The 21,764-nt window shown below is 40.0% G+C and overlaps 1 protein-coding gene across 1 annotated transcript in view; it reads left to right on the plus strand.

The window, feature by feature from the left end:
- Positions 1–21,764, plus strand: part of dock1 (dedicator of cytokinesis 1) — a 710,521-nt gene that overhangs the window by 113,229 nt on the left and 575,528 nt on the right. The window contains exons 21-23 of the mRNA XM_039774569.1: positions 7,458–7,547; positions 16,159–16,259; positions 19,515–19,643. Of these exons, the coding sequence (XP_039630503.1) occupies positions 7,458–7,547; positions 16,159–16,259; positions 19,515–19,643 (320 nt within the window). The remainder of the gene's footprint in view (positions 1–7,457; positions 7,548–16,158; positions 16,260–19,514; positions 19,644–21,764) is intronic.

A 21,764-nucleotide genomic window follows, 5' to 3' on the forward strand; every position in this document is an offset into this window, starting at 1 on the left:
ATGAAGTCAAAGGAATTGTCTGTAGACCTCCGAGACAGGATTGTCTCGAGGCACAAATCTGAGGAAAGTTACAGAAAAATTTCTGCTGCTTTGAAGGTCCCAATAAGCACAGTGGCCTCCATCATCCGTAAGTGGAAGAAGTTCAAAACCACCAGGACTCTTTCTAGAGCTGGCCGGCCATCTAAACTGAGTGATCGGGGGAGAAGGGCCTTAGTAAGGAAGGTGACCAAGAACCCGATGGTCATTCTGTCAGAGCTCCAGAGGTCCTCTGTGGAGAGAGGAGAACCTTCCAGACGGACAACCATCTCTGCAGCAATCCACCAATCAGGCCTGTATGGTAGAGTGGCCAGATGGAAGCCACTCCTTAGTAAAAGGCACATGGCAGCCTGCCTGGAGTTTGCCAAAAGGCACCAGAAGGACTCTCAGACCATGAGAAACAAAATTCTCTGGTTTGATGAGACAAAGATTGAACTCTTTGGTGTGAATGCCATGCGTCATGTTTGGAGGAAACCAGGCATCGCTCATCAGCAGGCCAATACCATCCCTACAGTGAAGTATGGTGGTGGCAGCATCATGCTGTGGGGATGTTTTGTAGCGGCAGGAACTGGGAGACTAGTCAGCATAAAGGGAAAGATGACTGCAGCAATGTACAGAGACATCCTGGATGAAAACCTGCTCCAGAGCGCCCTTTATCTCCGACTGGGGCGACGGTTCACCTTTCAGCAGGACAACGACAATAAGCACACAGCCAAGATATCAAAGGAGTGGCTTCAGGACAACTCTGTGAATGTCCTTGAGTGGCCCAGCCAGAGCCCAGACTTGAATCCTATGGAACATCTCTGGAGAGATCTTAAAATGGCTGTGCACCGACGCTTCCCGGCCAACCTGATGGGGCTTGAGAGGTGCTGCAAAGAGGAATGGACGAAACTGGCCAAGGATAGATGTGCCAAGCTTGTTGCATTATATTCAAAAAGACTTGAGGCTGTAATTGCTGCCAAAGGTGCATTGACAAAGTATTGAGCAAAGGCTGTGAATACTTATTTACATGTGATTTCTCAGTTTTTTTATTTGTAATAAATTTGCAAAAACCTCAAACTTTTTTCACGTTGTCATTATGGGGTGTTGTGTGTATAATTCTGAGGAAAAAAATGAATTTTATCCATTTTGGAATAATAATAAAATGTGGAAAAAGTGATGCGCTGTGAATACTTTCCAGATGCACTGTAGGTGCCTAAACCATGCCTGATAATAATACAAACTGGATTCCAAAAATGTTGGGACACTAAACAAATTGTGAATAAAAACTGAATGCAATGATGTGGAGATGGCAAATGTCAATATTTTATTTGTAATAGAACGTAGATGACAGATCAAACGTTTAATCCAAGTAAATGTATCATTTTAAAGGAAAAATATGTTGATTCAAAATTTCACGGTGTCAACAAATCCCAAAAAAGTTGGGACAAGTAGCAATAAGAGGCTGGAAAAAGTTAATTTGAGCATAACGAAGAGCTGGAAGACCAATAAACACTAATTAGGTCAACTGGCAACATGATTGGGTATAAAAAGAGCTTCTCAGAGTGGCAGTGTCTCTCAGAAGCCAAGATGGGTAGAGGATCACCAATTCCCACAATGTTGCGCAGAAAGATAGTGGAGCAATATCAGAAAGGTGTTACCCAGCGAAAAATTGCAAAGACTTTGCATCTATCATCATCAACTGTGCATAACATCATCCAAGATTCAGAGAATCTGGAACAATCTCTGTGCGTAAGGGTCAAGGCCGTAAAACCATACTGGATGCCCGTGATCTCCGGGCCCTTAAACGACACTGCACCACAAACAGGAATGCTACTGTAAAGGAAATCACAGAATGGGCTCAGGAATACTTCCAGAAACCATTGTCAGTGAACACAATCCACCGTGCCATCCGCCGTTGCCAGCTGAAACTCTACAGTGCAAAGAAGAAGCCATTTCTAAGCAAGATCCACAAGCTCAGGCGTTGTCACTGGGCCAGGGATCATTTAAAATGGAGTGTGGCAAAATGGAAGACTGTTCTGTGGTCAGGCGAGTCACGATTCAAGTTCTTTTGGAAATCTGGGCGCCATGTCATCCGGACCAAAGAGGACAAGGACAACCCAAGTTGTTATCAACGCTCAGTTCAGAAGCCTGCATCTCTGATGGTATGGGGTTGCATGAGTGCGTGTGGCATGGGCAGCTTGCATGTCTGGAAAGGCACCATCAATGCAGAAAAATATATTCAGGTTCTAGAACAACATATGCTCCCATCCAGACGTCATCTCTTTCAGGGAAGACCCTGCATTTTTCAACAAGATAATGCCAGACCACATTCTGCATCAATCACAACATCATGGCTGCGTAGGAGAAGGATCCGGGTACTGAAATGGCCAGTCTGCAGTCCAGATCTTTCACCTATAGAGAACATTTGGTGCATCATAAAGAGGAAGGTGCGACAAAGAAGGCCCAAGACGATTGAACAGTTAGAGGCCTGTATTAGACAAGAATGGGAGAGCATTCCTATTTCTAAACTTGAGAAACTGGTCTCCTCGGTCCCCAGACGTCTGTTGAGTGTTGTAAGAGGAAGGGGAGATGCCACACAGTGGTGAAAATGGCCTTGTCCCAACTTTTTTGGGATTTGTTGACACCATGAAATTCTGAATCAACATATTTTTCCCTTAAAATGATACATTTTCTCAGTTTAAACTTTTGTTCCGTGATTTATGTTCTATTCTGAATAAAATATTAGAAGTTGGCACCTCCACATCATTGCATTCAGTTTTTATTCACGATTTGTATAGTGTCCCAACTTTTTTGAATCCGGTTTGTACATTTCAATGACATATAAATATTACAGTGATCACCTCGATAGACATCTCACCACCCAAATCGCTACTTGTGAATCTAAGATGTTTAACAGGCATTCCCGGTATTAACTTTTTATTTGCCTGTGAATATTTAGTGGCAGCGTGTCTATTGGATTGCTGCTGACGGGATGACCTTATATGGGCAGGCACTCAATTACGTGGGAGGCGTGGGTAAAGGGGACGCATTATAGGCATGCAGCCAACTACGTGGGAGGCTTGGTGATGGGGAACGCATTTCCGCCTCACACGGCGACCAAGCTGCAACAACAACAACATTTATTTATATAGCACATTTTCATACAAACAGTAGCTCAAAGTGCTTTGCAGGCTATATATATATACACATATACACATACATAAGTAGGATTCAGTTATGACCGTTACGCATAGAAGTTTGAAATGAAACCTGCTTAACTTTTGTAAGTAAGCTGTAAGGAATGAGCCTGCCAAATTTCAGCCTTCTACCTACACGGGAAATTGGAGAATTAGTGATGAGTCAGTCAGTCAGTGAGGGCTTTGCCTTTTTTTTAGTATAGATAAATTTTCAAAAATCTCAAGTAAACTTTTTTCACGTTGTCATTATGTGGTGTTGTGTGTAGAATTCTGAGGAAAAAAATGAATTTAATCCATTTTGGAATAAGGCTGTAACATAACAAAATGTGGAAAAAGTGATGCGCTTTGAATACTTTCCGGATGCACTCAAAATATATATATAATTTTTTTTTTTAATTCATTACCTTTCAGAGGCATAATTATTTTTGAAGTGATAGCATGTAATTTACATTAAGAAAAATTACTAGCTTGTCACTCCTTGAAAGTGGTCTCAAGTGTTAATGTGAGCTTTTGTTTCTATTTTTCAAGAGTAATTAGATCAGCAATATCATAATTGTGTTATTTGATTATTCACAACCAGAGAAGAATTTTAACAAGCTTATGTAAGTTACATTACACCACTTTCACAGCTGTGGGGTTAACGTCTGTCAGGTCTGTTTTTCACGAAACTTCCTTCTATAGTGTTGTTTACTGTACAGTTCTAGAATGAAACATTTTTTAATAATTTCTTCCTCTGTAATGCACATAACGTCTCTTTTTCCTTTTTGATGGTCCATATTGGAGCTGCCTGAGGATGTTCCACTAATATTTCCATGGCTAAATTTAGTTATGTAACTTAAAAGGCCCATTTATCTTTCTTCAGTATTCACCAGTTTGACAGGCTTTGTCCAGGCATCCGTGAAGCCTGGGCCACCTTAAATTCCTTTGCAACTCTCCAAGTAGCTTCTTTTGTTTTGCAAATGTGTTGATTAATACAAGCAGCAAGCAGTCTGCTATCCCATCCCCCCACCTCCGCAGCAGCAAAAATTTATCTCAGGTCAAGTCTGTTTATCTCCGTGTTAAATGCCTGTAGCTGGAGAGGGTGAATAGAGAGTGAATAATATATTGTTATATGGAACACATGCATTTCATGTGTGTTCCGTGTCTACAACAATCTGGGTAAATGTAGGATGACAGGAAATTTTGAACACAATTTTGACATGAAGTGTATAATGTGTAAAGACATTTCCTGTCATCCTACATTTACCCAGATCATTTGTAGACGTGGAACACAAATGAAATGTGTATGTTCTAAATAACAATGTATTATTTACTCTATACAACTCAAGGCACCTTAAACCGAGATAAACAGACTTGATCTGGGAGAACGTTTTGTCTGAGTTGAGCTGTGGTGGTGGGGGGATGGGATAGCAGTCTGCTTGCTGCTTGTGCTGATCGACATATTTGCAAAACAAAAGCTGCTAATGGACAGGTGGAAAGGAATTTAAGATGGTCCAGGATTACGAGTTTTTTCATAGGCTTCAAGGATTCTAGTATAATAAGTGCTTTTGTTTCTTGTAGCTTTTGGTTTATTAGCAAGACATTTAGTGATCCAGAAGTAGTATTTTCACACTTTAATGCAAAAGTCTGCCTGGTATATATCCTTATACAGTATGGTATAGATGGAAAAAAAAAAAAAAAGCTGTCAGCGCCTTGTTTATGAAGTGATGTATTTTTAATTATATCTACCGTGACACAATTACAAGTATGGCATTTGCTTCTGATTTCCAGTTTTTAATAATAAAGCAGAATTACATGCTTTCACGTTATCATTTATTTGACTGTTTTTTTGACAAGTGTGTTGTCTTTTGCTCTCCAGCCTAAGGCTTAGTGCAGCATTAACCTTTTCTTAAATAAAAGCTTGGTTTCATGCCACAGAAGGGAACAACAGATGTGATCTTTATGTCAGGAACATGCCAAGAAAGCATTTTGTGAAGGTAAAGAAGCTGCATTGTTAGATCCACAGAAGTCATTTGACAGGGTTCTACAAGAGGTGGTAATACAAATATTGCGGAAGTTAAATGTGTGTGAATGGTTAGTGTATACAATGATGCCAGTATATGAGGGAGCACAATTGATGAGCAGAACAGCAGAAAGTGAACATTTTGAGATATAGGCTGAGGCCGCATTACAGATTTGTTCTGAGTTGCATTTTGAGATACTGATGGAAGTGATGAATGGAAAAGTGTGTGCTGGTGATCTTTTTTTCATGGTAAAAAGTGAGGTGGAATTGAAAATGGAGGTTAAATGGAAAGGTATGATGGAAGCAAATGGGCTCAAGATAAATCAGGAAAGTTCAAGGTGAATTTTGGAGGAGAAGAAGCAGGAGGTGAGGAAGAAGTGGATGCTGGGATATATGAACTGTCTAATAGAGGCATTGGTAGAAATTCAATGAGATGCGTGGTGCTTAAATGTTCTAGTGTTGTGAAGGGTAGTCTGCATGTGGCGAGTGGGAACTTTACAGAAAATGTGTGCGGGGGTTCCAATATGCTGGTGTAGTAAATGTAAATGTAGGTATCTACAGTAGTGTTGTTTTGGAGAAAGTAAGGAAGTTATACTGCGTAGGTTACATGTTGTGTGCTGACAGGTCTGCAGGCATAACCATGGTAGAGTAACAGGTGTATGGAAGAAATTCCAGGAGATATCCTCATTTTAAAGGATCCTCAACTTCATTGATGGTTCAAGTTTATGAAAGCTGTGTGAGGAGCAGCACTCTCTATGCAAGTGAGACATGGCTGATAAAACCAGGATACATAGCAAAGCTCGAAAGAGATGAGATTAGATTTGTGTGTTGGCTGTTTTTACTTTCTGAAGTAAAACACACAAGGCAGTCAGTTACTGGCCAGTTTCTCACAAATATTAGGATTATTTATTTACATAGAGGAATGGAAATACATAGAACTATAATCAAAAGGACTTACAAATCTTGAATTGATGTCTGAAATATTACTTCATTTGAAATTAACAAAATCAGGGCCTGTATTTATACACTGAATATTCACATGAAACAAATGTAATTTATTTATTACATAACTTACAAGTTCAGTGCATGTGGTATGCACTGCAGCTTAGAAGAAAATGACAACTTTTAAAATCGCCACACTACGACTTAAAGAGGGGCGTAGTAGTGTGGCGGGATCAGTTCTCGGATGTGATGTGGTATGGATGTTTCCTTGTTTAAGTGCACAGTCCGTAATTAATGCTGGGAGCTGCTAATCGCCACACCTGTGCCACGTCCCCATTATAAATAGGAGAAGCTTGAGTATGGAGAGGAGAAAAATATAGAAAGAAAATAAAGAACAGAGGTTAAGCGAGTAGAAGGCAGCAAGTGAAGGAGCCGATGTGAGCGAACAAGAGCAGGTGCGATGTAAGGAGGACAGGTAGCTGGGAGAAGTGAACCTTAGCGGGGTGTTTGGCCGGCACCTGGGGTCAGACGGATTGGGTCACTCCTGCTGAGTTTTATAGAGGAGTAGGAGTGTCCACAATCAAGGAAGGCTTGCTGCGGAAGGCAGCAGGAGTCAGAGGCTTGGGAGGTAGAAGCCCTAGTCGCTGGGCAACCCGAGTCTCAGTCTGGCGGAGCCCTACGGAACCAGGGTCCGAAAGTCTATAGACCCTTAGTAGAAGTCAGCTGCAGGTATGCCAACTCCCCTGGTGCAGGGCCCAGATGGGGGAAGCAGGGGAGCCACCAGTCGAATGAAGGCACAGCATTTTTTTTTAAAAGAAGGTACTGCTTCCAGCCAGTATTTTAACCTCGTTTTTAATGGAATTATTTATTGGATTGTTTTAACCTCCAAGTGTTTTTATGGATTATTTATGTATTGACGTTTTGATGCACTGCCCTATTCATTTGAACACTGTTTTTGGGTTTGTTTTATTGTAATAAATGCAGTTGCACCTTTTTGTACCATCCCCTGCTATGATTGGTGTCCTCATTGTCCAGCTCATCCGGTTGCATTACCAACGGTGTGGGGTTCAAGAGCTCCCGAAAAGGAAGTGTGAGCATTGAGCAGAACCCGCATTATCACAGTGCATTATTGAACTTGCATATGTAAATGTTTTCAAGTTAAATAATTGTGTGGTATGTTATGTATTTATTATTGTATGCATCATATTTTAAGTTCGACAATATATTTATGAAAAATTTATATATTACTTTATTTTGGTATTGAAGTTGAAAAATAGTAAAATAACATATTTCTGTAGTTTTTGCAGGATACATTGGATGCACTTTTTAACATAATGATGGAAAACTCGGAGAGTGACACCTTTGACACCCTTGTGTTTGATGCATTGGTAAGAAATTCTTATTTTGTATTTAAAAATAAGATAATGTTCTGTTTCTGAAGGCTATAGTGTATTAATTTTTATAATGCTATTTTTATAAGGTGTCAAGCATTGTAAATTGTGATATTGACAAGCAATATGTAACGATTTTAATATTTGTGGAGAAAGTTAATAAAAAAAAAAAAAAAAACCACACACACTCATATAACCTTGGCTAAAATGTGAGTTGAATTGCCAGCTTACACATAATCCCCAATCACTTTGTCTTAAACACAAAGGTGTTTCTCTTCAAAATGGCTGCAATTTTTTAACCCCCTTCCTTACTGTTTTATTCTTTATGTTCTTTTCTTGTGGGATAAACATTTAGCAGTACTTCCTTTAAAATGGTTTTCTCTACAAGTTTTTAGCATCTTCTAAATAAAATGGCTTTTTGCCTTTGTAACAGTTTCCAGTACTTTATCTTCATAGTGTTTTAATATATACTCTTTTTACACTGGTATGATGGAAAAAGATTTTTTTTTGTCATTAAATTTTACGATGATGTAACTTATACAAAAGTCTTAACTTTAATAAATAAAATTTCAGTAAATGTATGGCAGTAACATTTTTAATGTTTTTCCTATCAGTTTCTGGTTTATAACTGAGCAGAAATAATTGGTTTGCAGAATTAATAGCCATGTAATTGAAAGTACGCCTGTAAGAAAGAAAAATGTTTTCTGAGAACAGAAATGTAGCATCAGAGTAACTACTAGAGTAACTACATCTTCTTTTAACTGATTCGCTTTTATTTATTTAAAATGCTGTAATACTGTAATACTTTATTTTTGTTTATACTGTAGTTTACTGCGTTTTTATTGTTCATAGCATATTTTTACTGCATTAAACAGGAACACTTTTTAAATGGAAAACAATGTCAGTATAGTCAAAGTTGGCTTTTATTCCTGAAGGTATTTATTAAGATTCTTGATCTTATCAATTGTTTTGTTTTGTGTGTGTGTGAAAATACACCATCAAAGACTTGGAAATTAATTATTGGGAAAAAAAAAATAATACAATTTTATTGTATATTTGGATTTTTGATTTTACTCACACTTCTTGTATATTACATGCAAAACTTTTAGCATTTCTTTATATTACCGATTGTTAGTTAACCACCGAGTGAAATATAATTTTGGTCTTACCATTTCAGCTCATGGTAATATATCATGCCACAATCTAAAGAGACAACCACAAGAAGATTGTAAATTTTTATATGGCTGGAAAATTACTGCAAAAGATGTAATTCCATAACCACAGTAAAAGCACAGGTTTGAATTTCATTAGTGAATTGTAAGTCAAGTATACCCAAGTCTGCTTTACAAAATTTTACTAAGTGAATATTCATTTTTCCAAACCCAAATAATGTACAGTTCCCTATACGGACACCTGATTTAGAGGCACAAACCTTCAAATTATCAATCAGGGAAATATTCCGGATTGATTTTTCTTAAATTTCTAATAGGATAACCATCACATATGAACAGTTGCTCAAGTGTTTGAAATGCCTATTTGAGAAAACAATATCAGTAAGTATAGTAGTATTCATGGTTTTCTGCAAGGCACGACTTTATTAAGTTTGTTGCTTTCCATACTCATTTATCCTCCTCCTTGATAATGTAGTCATCCAGGATGACATTTGAGAAAATGAAAGTTGAAAGTGCAAACTGCCCAGATTTATTTGAATTGGCACAAGTCTCTTAAATACAGTATACAGTTTCTAACCCACATCCCCTCCTCCAAATCTTCCAATAATTACTTGTTAAAGAATTTTGGAATTTCATGTTTGTTTGCTGATTTGACTTGTTTATTAAATAAATAGTGTGGACTTATTTACAATTTTATGTGTCAAGCTATTGTAGCAGTCAAAAATCAGCATTGCTCATGCATAAAGGTGATTTTTTTTTCATAAAATATGGCTTCAGGTTTACCTTTAAAGGTGTCCATTGTTTTTTTAAATTACTTTTTTAAAAATTACGTTTTAGAATTAATACATTCAGAGATTGTTATATTGCCTATTTTTTTAATCAATTTAGAGTGAAAAAATCTAGATTGGAATACATTCTAATTGTTGCTCATAAGGAAATGATGAAAATGTATAGCTTGCTATATGAGCACTCACCTTGCAAACTGACTTAAATGAAAAAAATAGACTGTTACAGTGGGACCTAGGTGTGGTCTACAAATGGTAATTTTTTAAGACTGTAGTGACCTAAATATGGATGCTTAACAAAATTTATGCCACACAACCTCAAAACACTTAACTAAGATGTAGACAGAATTCCAGGACCACAACAAATGAACAGCAGACCTGTCTTGCCTTAGCCAGTTCAGATAGGGTGACCCTTTGGGGGGGATGCTCACAAAAAACAATACTCCTGCTACACATTGTATGTATGCAATACATAAAATACATGTGTATTTTTTAATTTAATAATACATGAATATAAAAACACCGTTACAACCCTCCTGTTGTCCCACAAATAACCTTATATACCCAATCATTATTTACATTATGTACATACAATATTGGAGTTTATAAAAGGACAATGTGTCTCACCATAGCTAAAATTTGCATGAAACTATGCTATATAAATAAATGTTGTTGTTGGTCCTGCACTATATGAGTCCTCCTGTGAAAGACCACCCACTGCAAAGACGAGTAGAGTAAAAGATGCAAATATCTATCTTCTCCCGAAGTGTTATTGCAATCTGTACAAAACTGGCAACCTTGTAAGTATTATATTTATTTGATTTGTCAAGTACTTTCAGTGTCATAGAGACATGCCTGTTTAGTTAGGTCAGGGATATGCACATGGTTGATTCTTTGGTGTCCTGGATAACAGACTATTTGACAAGCCAATTTCAGTTTATCAGGCTTAGGAATCATGCATCGGATTCTGAGCAACACTGAAGCACCCAAAGGAACATTTCTGTCACCTTTTCAGCCTGTACACCACTGACTATAAATTAAACACCAGATCGTATCACTTGCACAAATTCTCAGATCTACTTATGGGGTGTATTGATAAGGGGGATGAGACAAAGTATAGGAATCAGGGGGAATTCTGTTTACGTGATGCTAAATTAATTGTCTGCAACTGAACATCATCAAAACCAAGGAACTGGTTATTGATTTTCGCTACACCTGTAAGCCTTCTCTACTCAGTGAGTAGATGTGGAACTAGTACAAAGCTACATAGAACGGTTTAGTTTAACATCAATGAAAGGTGGGACTGGTCTCTAAACAAGAAGAAATTTATAAGAAAGGGAAAGTGTTGAGCTGGTAATACAAATACCTTTGCTTATGGTGTATGGTGATATTAAATTGCTCTTTTCCTAATCTCAAGGAATTTATTTTTGTGACTAGGACTGAAAACAGTCTTTTCAAATTATTTCAAGTGAAAATATTTATCATCTTGCACTCCTTAGTGTTTAATACTGTACAGGGCATGTCCTGCAGTGACTAATAATTAATAATCACTGGGTTAGTGATGCTTCCCATGGGCTCACCACCTATGAGAGGGGCCAAGGAGGTCGGGTGCAGTGTGAGTTGGGTGGTGGCCGAAGGCTCTTGGGATGTGGAATGTCACCTCTCTGAAGGGGAAGGAGCCTTATCTAGTGTGCAAGGTTAAGAGGTTCCGGCTAGATATAGTTGGGCTCACCTCGACACAGCTTGGACTTTGGAACCAATCTCCTCGAGAAGGGCTGGACTCTCTACCACTCTGGAGTTGCCCCTGGTGAACGGGTGTGGGCATACTTATTGCCCTCCGACTTGGAGCCTTCGGTTGGGGGTACGGGTCCTAACTGTTGTTTGCGCATATGTGCCGAACAGCAGTCTGGAGTACCCACCCTTTGTGGAGTCCCTGGAGGGGCTGCTAGAGGGGACTCCCTCGTACTGCTGGGAAACTTCAGTGCTCATGTGGGCAATGACAGTGAGACCTAGAAGGGCTTGATTGGGAGAAATGGCCCCCCCCGATCTGAACCCGAGCGGTGTTTTGTTATTGGACTTCTGTGCTCGTCATGGATTGTCCATAACGAACACCATGCTCAAGCATAGGGCTGTTCATATGTGCACTTGGCACCAGGACACCCTAGGCCTCAGTTCGATAATCGACTTTGTGGTTGTGTCTTTGGACTTATGGTCACATGTCTTGGACACTCGGGTGCAGAAAGGTGCAGAGCTGTCAACTGAACCTGGTGGTGAGTTGGCTTAGATGGTGGGGGAGGATGCCGCTCAGGCCGAAACGTGTTGTACGAGTCTGCTGGGAACGTCTGGCAAAGTCCCCTGTCAGAAGTAGCTTCAACTCCCACCTCCGGCAGAACTTCGACCATGTCCCGAGGGAGGTGGGGGACATTGAGTCCGAATGGGCCATGTTCCGTGCCTCTATTGTTGAGGCTGCTGACAGGAGCTGTGGCCGTAAGGTGGTCGGTGCCTGTCATGGCGGCAATCCCCGAGCCCATTGGTGGACACCAGCGGTGAGGGATGCCATTCAAGCTGTAAAAGGAGTCCTATCGGACCCTTTTGTCCTGTGGGACTCTGGAGGCAGCTAATAGGTACCGACAGGCCAAGTGGAATGCGGCTTTAGTGGTTGATGAGGCAAAAACTTGGGCGTGGGAAGAGTTTGAGGAGGCCATGGAGAACGACTTTTTGGACGGATTCTGGTCCACCGTCTGGTGGAGGAGGGGAAAGCAGTGCAGTGTCAACACTGTATATCTTGAGGATGGTGCGCTGCTGACCTCGACTCAGGATGTTGTGGGTCGGTGGGGGGGGGAGTACTTTGAAGACCTCCTCAATCCCAGCAAGATGCCTTCCAGTGAGGAAGCAGAGCCTGGGGACTCGGAGGTGGGCTCCCCCATCTCTGGGACTGAGGTCACCGAGGTTGTCAAAAAACTTCTTTGTGGCAGGGTTCCGGGGGTACTTGAGGTACACCTGGAGTTCCTTAAGGCTCTGGATGTTGTAGGACTGTCTTGGTTGACACGTCTCTGCAACATTGCATGGACATCGGGGACAGTGCCTCTGGGCCTCTGCAGACCGGAGTGGTGGTCCCCGTCTTTAAAAAGGGGGATCGGAGGGTGTGTTCCAACTACAGAGGGTTTACACTTCTCAGCCTCCCTGGAAAAGTCTATTCGGGAGTTCTGGAGAGGAGGGTCCGTCGGATAGTCGAACCTCGGATTCAGGAGGAACAGTGTGGTTTTCGTCCTGGTCGTGGAACAGTGGACCAGCTCTACACCCTTATCAGAGTCCTGGAGGGTGGATGGGAGTTTGCCCAACCAGTCTACATGTGTTTTGTGGACTTTGAAAAGGCGTTCGACCGTGTCCCTCGGGGAATCCTGTGGGGGGTGCTCCGGGAGTATGGGGTACCGGTTCCCCTGATAAGGGCTGTTCGGCCCCTGTACAACCGGTGCCAGAGCTTGGTCCGCATTGCCGGCAGTAAGTCAAACCCGTTTCCAGTGAGAGTTGGACTCTAGCATGGCTGCCCTTTGTCACTAATTCTGTTCATAACTTTTATGGACAGAATTTCTAGGCGCAGCCAGGGTGTTGAGGGGGTCCAGTTTGGTGGACTCGGGATTGGGTCACTGCTTTTTGCGTGTGTGCATGTATATATCAAGTGCAAACCTGCAGCTGATCCCACAGAAAGCCGATTAAGAGTGTGTGCCCCCTACTCACTTTGCTCACCCATCCCACAACCCCCACCCCTGGGGGCACGCTTCACGCTAGCCACTTTGCGTCTCTGCTGCTCACTTTGTGATTCTGGCTGGGTGGTGGCTGAACGTACACTAAGGAGAGGCAGATGGATCAGCAGCTGGCAGTCTGCTAACTGTAACCGACCTGTGTGGTTTGTATGTTGTGCTGCGCTCTCAAACATTTAAAAGCCTGTACAGCAGCTGCTGCTTCCGTGCTATGTGATCTGCATGTTGTGCTGCGCGTCGATCATTTAAAAGCCTGTACAGGTGCTGCTGTGCTGCGTGACCTGCATGTAGCGATGGGTACCAATCATTTAAAAGCCTGTACAGCAGCGGCTGCTACCAAGCTGCATGATCTGCATGTCGCGCTGTGCGTCGATCATTTAAAAGCCTGTACAGCAGCTGTTCTTTTGTCTCACTTCCTTGTCTTTTGTAAGTAGGGCGTGACATGGAAGAAGTCTTACGGGACTTCTAAGTGTCTTTCCGAGATGATCACGTCTCGACCCAAATTTTTTTATATAATAGATATATATTGTGATCGATGGCTGGGACGCCCCTTCTCTATATGTTCCAGGGGAGCAAGCATGGGCTGCGCAGTACCTTCCCTGGATCACTTGGTGGCAGCCTCCTGGGTGACTGTGGTGCCTCAGATACCTGCAGGGCTCCATGGGGGATGGAGTTCTCCACAGCCCTGTTGGGATCCGGGGTGGCCACCAGGAAGTGGTGCATGGGTTCCTGGGCCCATCTAGGCCGTAGTTCAACCACACCCAGAGGTGCAATCAGAGGCAGGTGGTCAAGCATCTGATGCACTTCTGGGTGAGCCATAAAAGGGGCCAGCCATGCCAAGTGCCATCAGTCTGGAAGGTTGTTCTTGTGTTCAGTTAATTTTGTAAAAGTAGTTTTGTGCAAGCGTCATTTTTTTTACGATGGCCAATTATCGTGAGCAACGTGCAGCTGTGCAATTCTTCTTGAAAAAAGTGTTGCATAAACTATTGTTATTGAAACGGTATGACAACCCTGAACCACCCACCCTACTCATCGGATTTAGCTCCGTGTGATTTCTTTTTGTTCCCTCGGATGAAAAAAGACTTGAAAGGAAGGAGTTTTGCTGACGTCGAAGAAACGACCAGAGCATTAATGGGCATTACTTCAGACGAATTTTAAAAATGTTTCGAACAATGGAACAAACAATTAGATAAGTGTATTTCCGCCAATGGAGAGTCATTTGAAGGAGACTAATTGTAGTTTGTACAGAAAATTAAATTAAACACGTTTTAAAAATATTTCCGGTTATTTTTGGGTCCCCCCTCGTATTAAAGAAATGTGTTATTTTTTAACTTTTCATGCCTTTTGTAGTAACAGACATTTTAAGCAAGGGTACTCAAACATTTGCATTTTATATATGTTAGACCAACTTTTCCATTTTTACTTAAGAGAGCAGTGGAAGCCTTTATATGAAATCTTGAGTTACTAGTCAGTCTGCTGCTTGGAATGGCCCTCAAACAACAATAAAGTGACATGTTGTTTGAGATGGGCATTTTGTTTTGGCCACTTTTTAACCTAGAATTGAACTTTAGAAATGCCAGTTCCTTGCCACATTGAGGAAAATAATTTACTTGTTTTATTGAGCACAATAACCGGTTACAGCTGAGATAATACTAATACTAAGGTCTTTCTAATAACCAAGTAAGTAAGTAGCATTTTAATTATGATTCAGTATAGGTTAGCTGAAAGATTTTACCATTAGGGCATTGTAGTAATTGCTGATAATGGGGCTTTTTAGTCATATATAAATAAAAATTATTTAGTTATTTCAATCAGTAATTAATATATATATATATATATATATATATATACACACACACACACACACACACACACACACACACACACACACAGTGGAACCTTGGATTGCAAGTAACTTGGTTTGCGATTGTTTTGCAAGACAAGCTAAAACTTTTAATAAATTTTGACTTAATAAACGAGCGAGGTAAGCAACGTATACACTTTGTCTGCTGAGCGTTACATGATCACAACTGAGCTGATGGTTCTTCTCTCTCTCGCTGCAGGATTGTGGGTAATCGTCAGTTGGCGTGCCTCATTCCTGTAGTCAACATCCGTATGAGTGTATACTGTTTACTACAGCATTGTGACCACATGTATGTGCTGTGATGTGTGAGTCCCGGTCTTGCACCCCAAAACATGAAGCTGTCTCAGTACTTTAGTGACACCAGCTATATTCAGCTTGAAACAGGAACAGCGCGGTTATTTATTGTAGCGGGATCTGCCACTCTTAATATACACAGACACAGCAGTCAGGCATTGTCATGCCGAGGGTAGTGGCCAAGTAATACTGTGCCCTCCGCATTTATAATGTTCCTTGTTTCACCCATCAATGGCAGGCACTTATAGCATGTCTGCAATCTTTTTGGATTTGCTTTAGCGGCGAACTGCTACAGCGCTGGGTGCCTGCGGTTGCATTGGGACGCTCTTCCGCGTGTTGTCCCGTTGGCTGAAATCCCACAAGAGTTTAGAAACTCACTCACACCAGCCATGATTCTTTTCAAAGGTAAATTGCAGGTTAATTTGTTTTATGTAATTTTACTTTATATTTTGTATTGATCATTTTTATATGAATAGTTTTGGGTTGTGAAACGAATCATCTGAGTTTCCATTATTTCTTATTGGGAAGTTCGCTTTGATATACGAATGATTTGGATTGCGAGCACGTTTCCGGAATGAATTATGCATGCAAGCGACAGTTATTTGGCACTTTATAAATAATTTAACATTCTTTTTTTATTTATTACAAAAATGGTTGCACTCGTAATTGCCTTCTGCTTAGTGTTCTAAAACAGATTCAGCGTAAGTGACCATTTCACACCTTGCTTAACAGGTATTTATAATTGGGCTGATAGCTGACAGAAAATTCCAGCACTTCAACCCTGTCCTAGAAACCTACATCCGAAAACATTTTAGTGCGACCCTAGCTTACACGTAAGTACTGGAACAGTTTTATTTAAAAAAAATAAAAAATGACATTTTTAAGGACACATGCTTATTTACGTTTATTTTTCTTATGTTTTTCTTTTTTGAAGTGCTGTTTTAGAAAATTACAGTGTTGTTTTTTTAATGTATTTTTGCTATTTTTCTGACTTAAGAACCTAAGATTTTCCCTAGATGGACTTTCTTTTTTTTTTCACTGTAAAGCAGTTTTATTTCACTCTGGAGTGAACTTCTAATATTTGCTGATTCAGTATGCATACAGTATAATACAGTATAACTTTATTAAACCTAATTGTAAAAAAAATCATACTGAAATTAACTTTTTTACATGTTGACACAAAAACATTGATTGCATGGAATGAAAGGAAGTAAATGAAAACTATACAGATTGTTTTTAACTGATAAAAGTTACTGTTAAGTCTATACTATCTTAATCACAATTGCATGCCCACTTTTTTGTAGCCCTTCGTATTTTTATTTATTCATGTTTTTTCTCCCTCAGTCAAGATTCAGCTTTTTATTCATATCTTTCATTGTGCAAAAAACATTAAAATGTATTGATTTTGCTATAAAATACAGAGTATAGTATCCAAAGGGAAACCTGGAAGTACATCTTCATTGTGTAAACAAAACAGACAAGAGAGAATGAATGGAAAAAATAAAGTTTAAAAAAAAAAATCTGTAAGTCTGTGGTATAAGATGAAGTAAGATACATTTATTGTTACTGTACTGAGATAAAATGTTTGGAGCAAATCTGTAGTTGCCAAAAAAACAATTAAACTCTAAAAACAATAAAACTTGTAAACTATACGTATATGTATGATACATTATAAATGAAGTATAAAATATATACACCCAAAATAATGAGTAAAATGTCCATACTTGGAGCAAAAGAAGCCAGTAGCACATCAATGTCAGAGGGAATAGTACACATCAGAATACTGCAAATAATAAGTTACTGCCGTTAAGAAGTGGAGAGAGATAGGTAATAAAGTAACAGTTGTAGTGGTTGAGATGCCCTTGAAGGCGGGTTGAATAAATAATGAAACAACAGTGATTTATAGATTTAGTGCCATTATAAATAATTTGCACGCAATCTGGCATGAATAATTATATGAATATGTGTGATGTAACTGAGCTCCATTTAAATTAGAAATGGTAGTTCTGTTTTGGAAAGAGGTAGGGCTTTAAAGTGCTTTGTGTATGTTCAAAATTATCATTGCTCTAGGGTAGAAACTGTTGTTCAACCAGGTCGTGTGTGCATAAAGGGCTTTATACTGCTTGCCAAATGGCAGAGGAATGAAAATGCTCTGGCTGGGATGAGTTGGGTCTTTGCAGATGATCATGACTTTACGGCTGCAGCAGGTTCTTGGCTGATATGTACCCCAAGGAATCTAAAGCTCTGAACTGCCCCACCCTCTCACCATTGATACTAATGGGTTGGTGACCATTGTGCCTTAGTCTCCTCTGTTTTTTTGTTTTATTTGGGTTGGGTTGAGAACAAGGTTATTGTCCTTGCTCCAATTCAACCTCTTCTCTGTAGGCAGTCTTGTTGTTATTACAGATTAGGCCTATCACAGTGGTATTGTCTGCAAACTTTAATTATGATGTTAGAATCATGAATGGGTTTGCAGTCATAAGTGAGGAGGGAGTATAGGATTCTTATGGTACTCCAGTGTTCAGTGTTATGGAAGAGGAAGAGTACTTACCCAAACTGTTTGTTTGTGGTATGCTGGCAGGAAAGTCCAGAATCCAGTTGCACAGATGTGTTAAGGCCATGGTTGTGTAATTTAATGGCCAGCTTACTGGGGGAGATTGTTTTAAAAGTGGATCTCCACTGTGGGACAGCTGTCTGCTTGATGCCTTTGGAAATTAGTTAAGCTTAGTGTTTTATTGAAAGACATTCAAGAGTAAAGAATGTTTTCTTTAAAGAACTGTTTTAATTTTATTTCAGCAACTTTTGACCTGATAAGAAACAATTAATAGAATTAAATATCAGATATCAGAACAATAACATTTTTTGCAGAACCTGGCAGCAGGAGATACATCAGCGATAACAGTGATATAATTGAATATCAGAATAGTAAAATTTGTTGCAAACAACAGGAGCAGGAAATATGAATTCAATAAGGCTTGGCTCCCACAAGCCCAATGCACATAAGAGTTACAGAAAACCAGAGGGAGAGCAATCAGGAGGAATAGACAAGGGACCCATGCAGTCCTTCGAATCAGCAGTAGGCGGCTGGGGACACTCATCCAGTAGTAGCACTAAGGTGCACTCATCTGGGGCTTATTCATATTTTTGCACGTTAGTCTTCCTTCAGAATTAAAAAATAATGGTAGCTGGAGATCTGCAAGTTGAGGATGCCACAACTCATCAGCTGCTGGGAGGGGGGCATGTTCATCAGCCATGTTGCAGGAGATGCAGAGCCAATAACATTTCCAAGGGTCCATACAGACACTGGTTTGGGAAATAGGAGCCTCTAGTGCTTCATCATCTGGGTATTGGAGGACTAGCACTGTACAAGAAGAGCTGCACATTTGAATTTGAGCCTAGTCTCTTTTTTGCAGCTAAAGACTCTGATGCTGTCATGCTAGAGATCAAAGTTATATACTCTCTGGGGGCTCTTCTTTGTAACGATGGTTACTATAGCTTTTTGATGTCACAGTTGCCTCGCAAAGCATCATGGGGTTCTGGGGTAAACATTTTTCCATTTCACGAGCAAACCCAGTAAATTTACTATGACAGAATGTTATAGCAATTTTTGCTGATCTACATTAGTCTTAATTATGTTGGTCTTATTTTTCTGAAGTAGTACTTTTCTGTTGTTTCTAATTTTAGAAACTGTAAATATTTTTCATTGATAACTAAGGACTGAAATTGAAGACTGGAATTACTTACTGTAATGCAATTGATTGGCCAGAATCTTATTTAGTACTTGAGAAATAGTGTATATGTATAGTGCATTACAAAAGAGGTTATCTCTAGGGCATAATATCTTTCTAAGAAGTTATTATTAAAGATTAGAATTTAATGTTTTGCATACTATAGCAGAAAGATGAATTGCATACTTCACTGATGAGTCCTGGGTGTTGAAAGAAAAAATAAAATATGTAAAGTTAGTGCTTTTAAATATATAGCTCTTCCAAAATGTAATAATCAATTCATTAGAACATTTTTATTTTCTATCAAATTAGTCAAGGAATGGAAAGTTGTGATTTTTATATTTCAATGTTGTCTTTCAGCAAGCTTGCTACCGTCTTGAAGAACTATGTTGAAAATGCAGAAAAATTAACTGAACAACTCTTTAAAGCCATGAAAGCTTTAGAATATATTTTCAAGTTCATTGTTCGCTCTAGAGTGCTTTTCAATCAGTAAGTACTTCTTCATTTCTTCCCAAATTTCCTTTAAGATACATATACTAGCTAGCACTGTGCAGGCTGTCATACTAATAATCCAACCTCTCTATCTACACCAATTACTGATTATAAATATTTACTAGTCAAATAATTTATTTATTTTCCTAGGCTGTTTAGCCCTTTACCTCAAAATGGGAAGTAAATGAAGGGCTTTAGATAACAGATAATAGTTCATTAATGTGCTTATTGTATCAGATAATATTTTGAAGTAGCCGCCGCATATGGCTTAGCAATTGTATCTGTGTATGTTTTATTTTTTGTTTGTTTAGTTTTTATAAAGGTATGTTTATGCTAATCATACTTATCTGAAAATAGTAAAAATATACAGTTAACTTTTTTATAAAATTATTTTTTAAAGAGGACATTAAGATTTTCAAAAGCTGAGAATATTATTTTTATTATATCATATTATCATTATCAATTTTATCATTGATTTTTCACTTTTAAATGTAATTTAAAATGTAATATTTAACTGATTATCAGTAGGATACCCTTGGTAGTGGATAGAATTGGGTGGCTTTTTGGAACCAGTTGCTTTTCCCAGTACATTTTCTACTTTTTTTCCACCCAAATCCTTTCACATATATCTTTGTTAAATTACATTCCTGTCAGAGGTTCCTGTAATGTTATCTTCCAGAAGAGTTCATCCTAAGGTTTCTAGCGTGGTTGAAAAAACATCTTTTACATGAGTCACCTTGGAGGTGTGATAATGAGGGTTCTACTCCATTGGTAATGTCACCGATGAGCTTAGCGGTGAGGCACAACAATGAAGCAAGGGGATGGTGCAAAAAGTGCTTTTATTTAAAAAACAGCAAAATCCAAAACAGTGTCCAACTAAAGTACAGTGCATCACAGTTCCTTAAATAAATAATCCATAAAAAACAGTGAATTGTGGAGGTTAAAAACAATAAATAAATCCTTTAAAAACAAGGTTAAAACAATGGCTCTAAAACAAAGCTCAGTGTATTCTTTTACTGGTGACTCCCCTGCTTCTCCCGTCCAGGCTATGCACCAGGGGAGTCACCCTACATTCAGCTGACCTTCTTCTCTGTACTGGTCTGGTGGCCTTTCTGATCCCTGGCTCCGATTCTGCTCACCTAGACTGAGACTTGGGCTCCCCAGCGACCAGGACGCTCACGCTGTGGCTTCCACTTCCCAAGTCCCCGACTCCTGCCGCCTTCGCTGTGGCGAGCCAACCTTCTCCCAGTCACTCCTGCTCCAAACAAGTGTTCAGCAGGAGCAACCACTACCATCGGCCCTCGGGTGCTGGCCAAACACCCCACTCGGGCTTGCCTCTCCCTGATGCCTGCAATCAGCGCGAGTCTGTGCTTGCTTGTTCTCGTGCGCCGGCTTTCTCCTTCTTGCCTCCATCTCCATTAACCTCCCTTCACGTTCTTTTTTTCTTTTTCTGCCTCTCCTCCTAGCTGCCTCACGCTTATATTATTTATCCTGGGAACGTGGATCAGGTGTGGCAATCAGCAGCATCAATTAAGGATATAGACGACTCCTCACCCGTGCACTTAAGCGAGGACCGCCCGCATCATGAATTCACCTGGGAGCCTGCTACCGACACACTACCATGCCTTCTCTCTAAGCTCTGAGTGTGGCGGCTATTAATTTAAAAAGTGGCCTTTTTGACTTGAGCTGTGGACCCGTTACACCACATTCCTCCCCCAATAAACCCCAGTTGCACGGGAAGGCTCCATGCCACTGCCAGCCCTGTGCAACTGGTGGCCCGGGTCCACAGCGCAGCCACACTACCACTGCACTAAAATAATCCCACAATAAAATCAACCCAAGCCCCTCTTGTAAAAACAGGACATTAAAAGAATAAGAACTTTGAAAAGCCAACAAAAACAATCAATAAATAAATGTTCATTAAAAATCTCTGTCCTTTAAAATGACCTCCTCCAGCTTGGGTCCTTGGGTTCTTAACAAAAAAGTCTGGCACCAATCCCACTTGCTGCTCTGTGTCCTGCTATTCAGTCCCCACTGCCAGCTCATCCCACCACTGCCACCAACTGTGATGATGCGGGTTCTGCTCCATGCTCCCATCTTGCTTCTGGAAGCTCTGAA

The sequence above is a fragment of the Polypterus senegalus genome, chromosome 1 (genome assembly GCF_016835505.1).
Source record: "Polypterus senegalus isolate Bchr_013 chromosome 1, ASM1683550v1, whole genome shotgun sequence".
NCBI lineage: Eukaryota > Metazoa > Chordata > Cladistia > Polypteriformes > Polypteridae > Polypterus > Polypterus senegalus.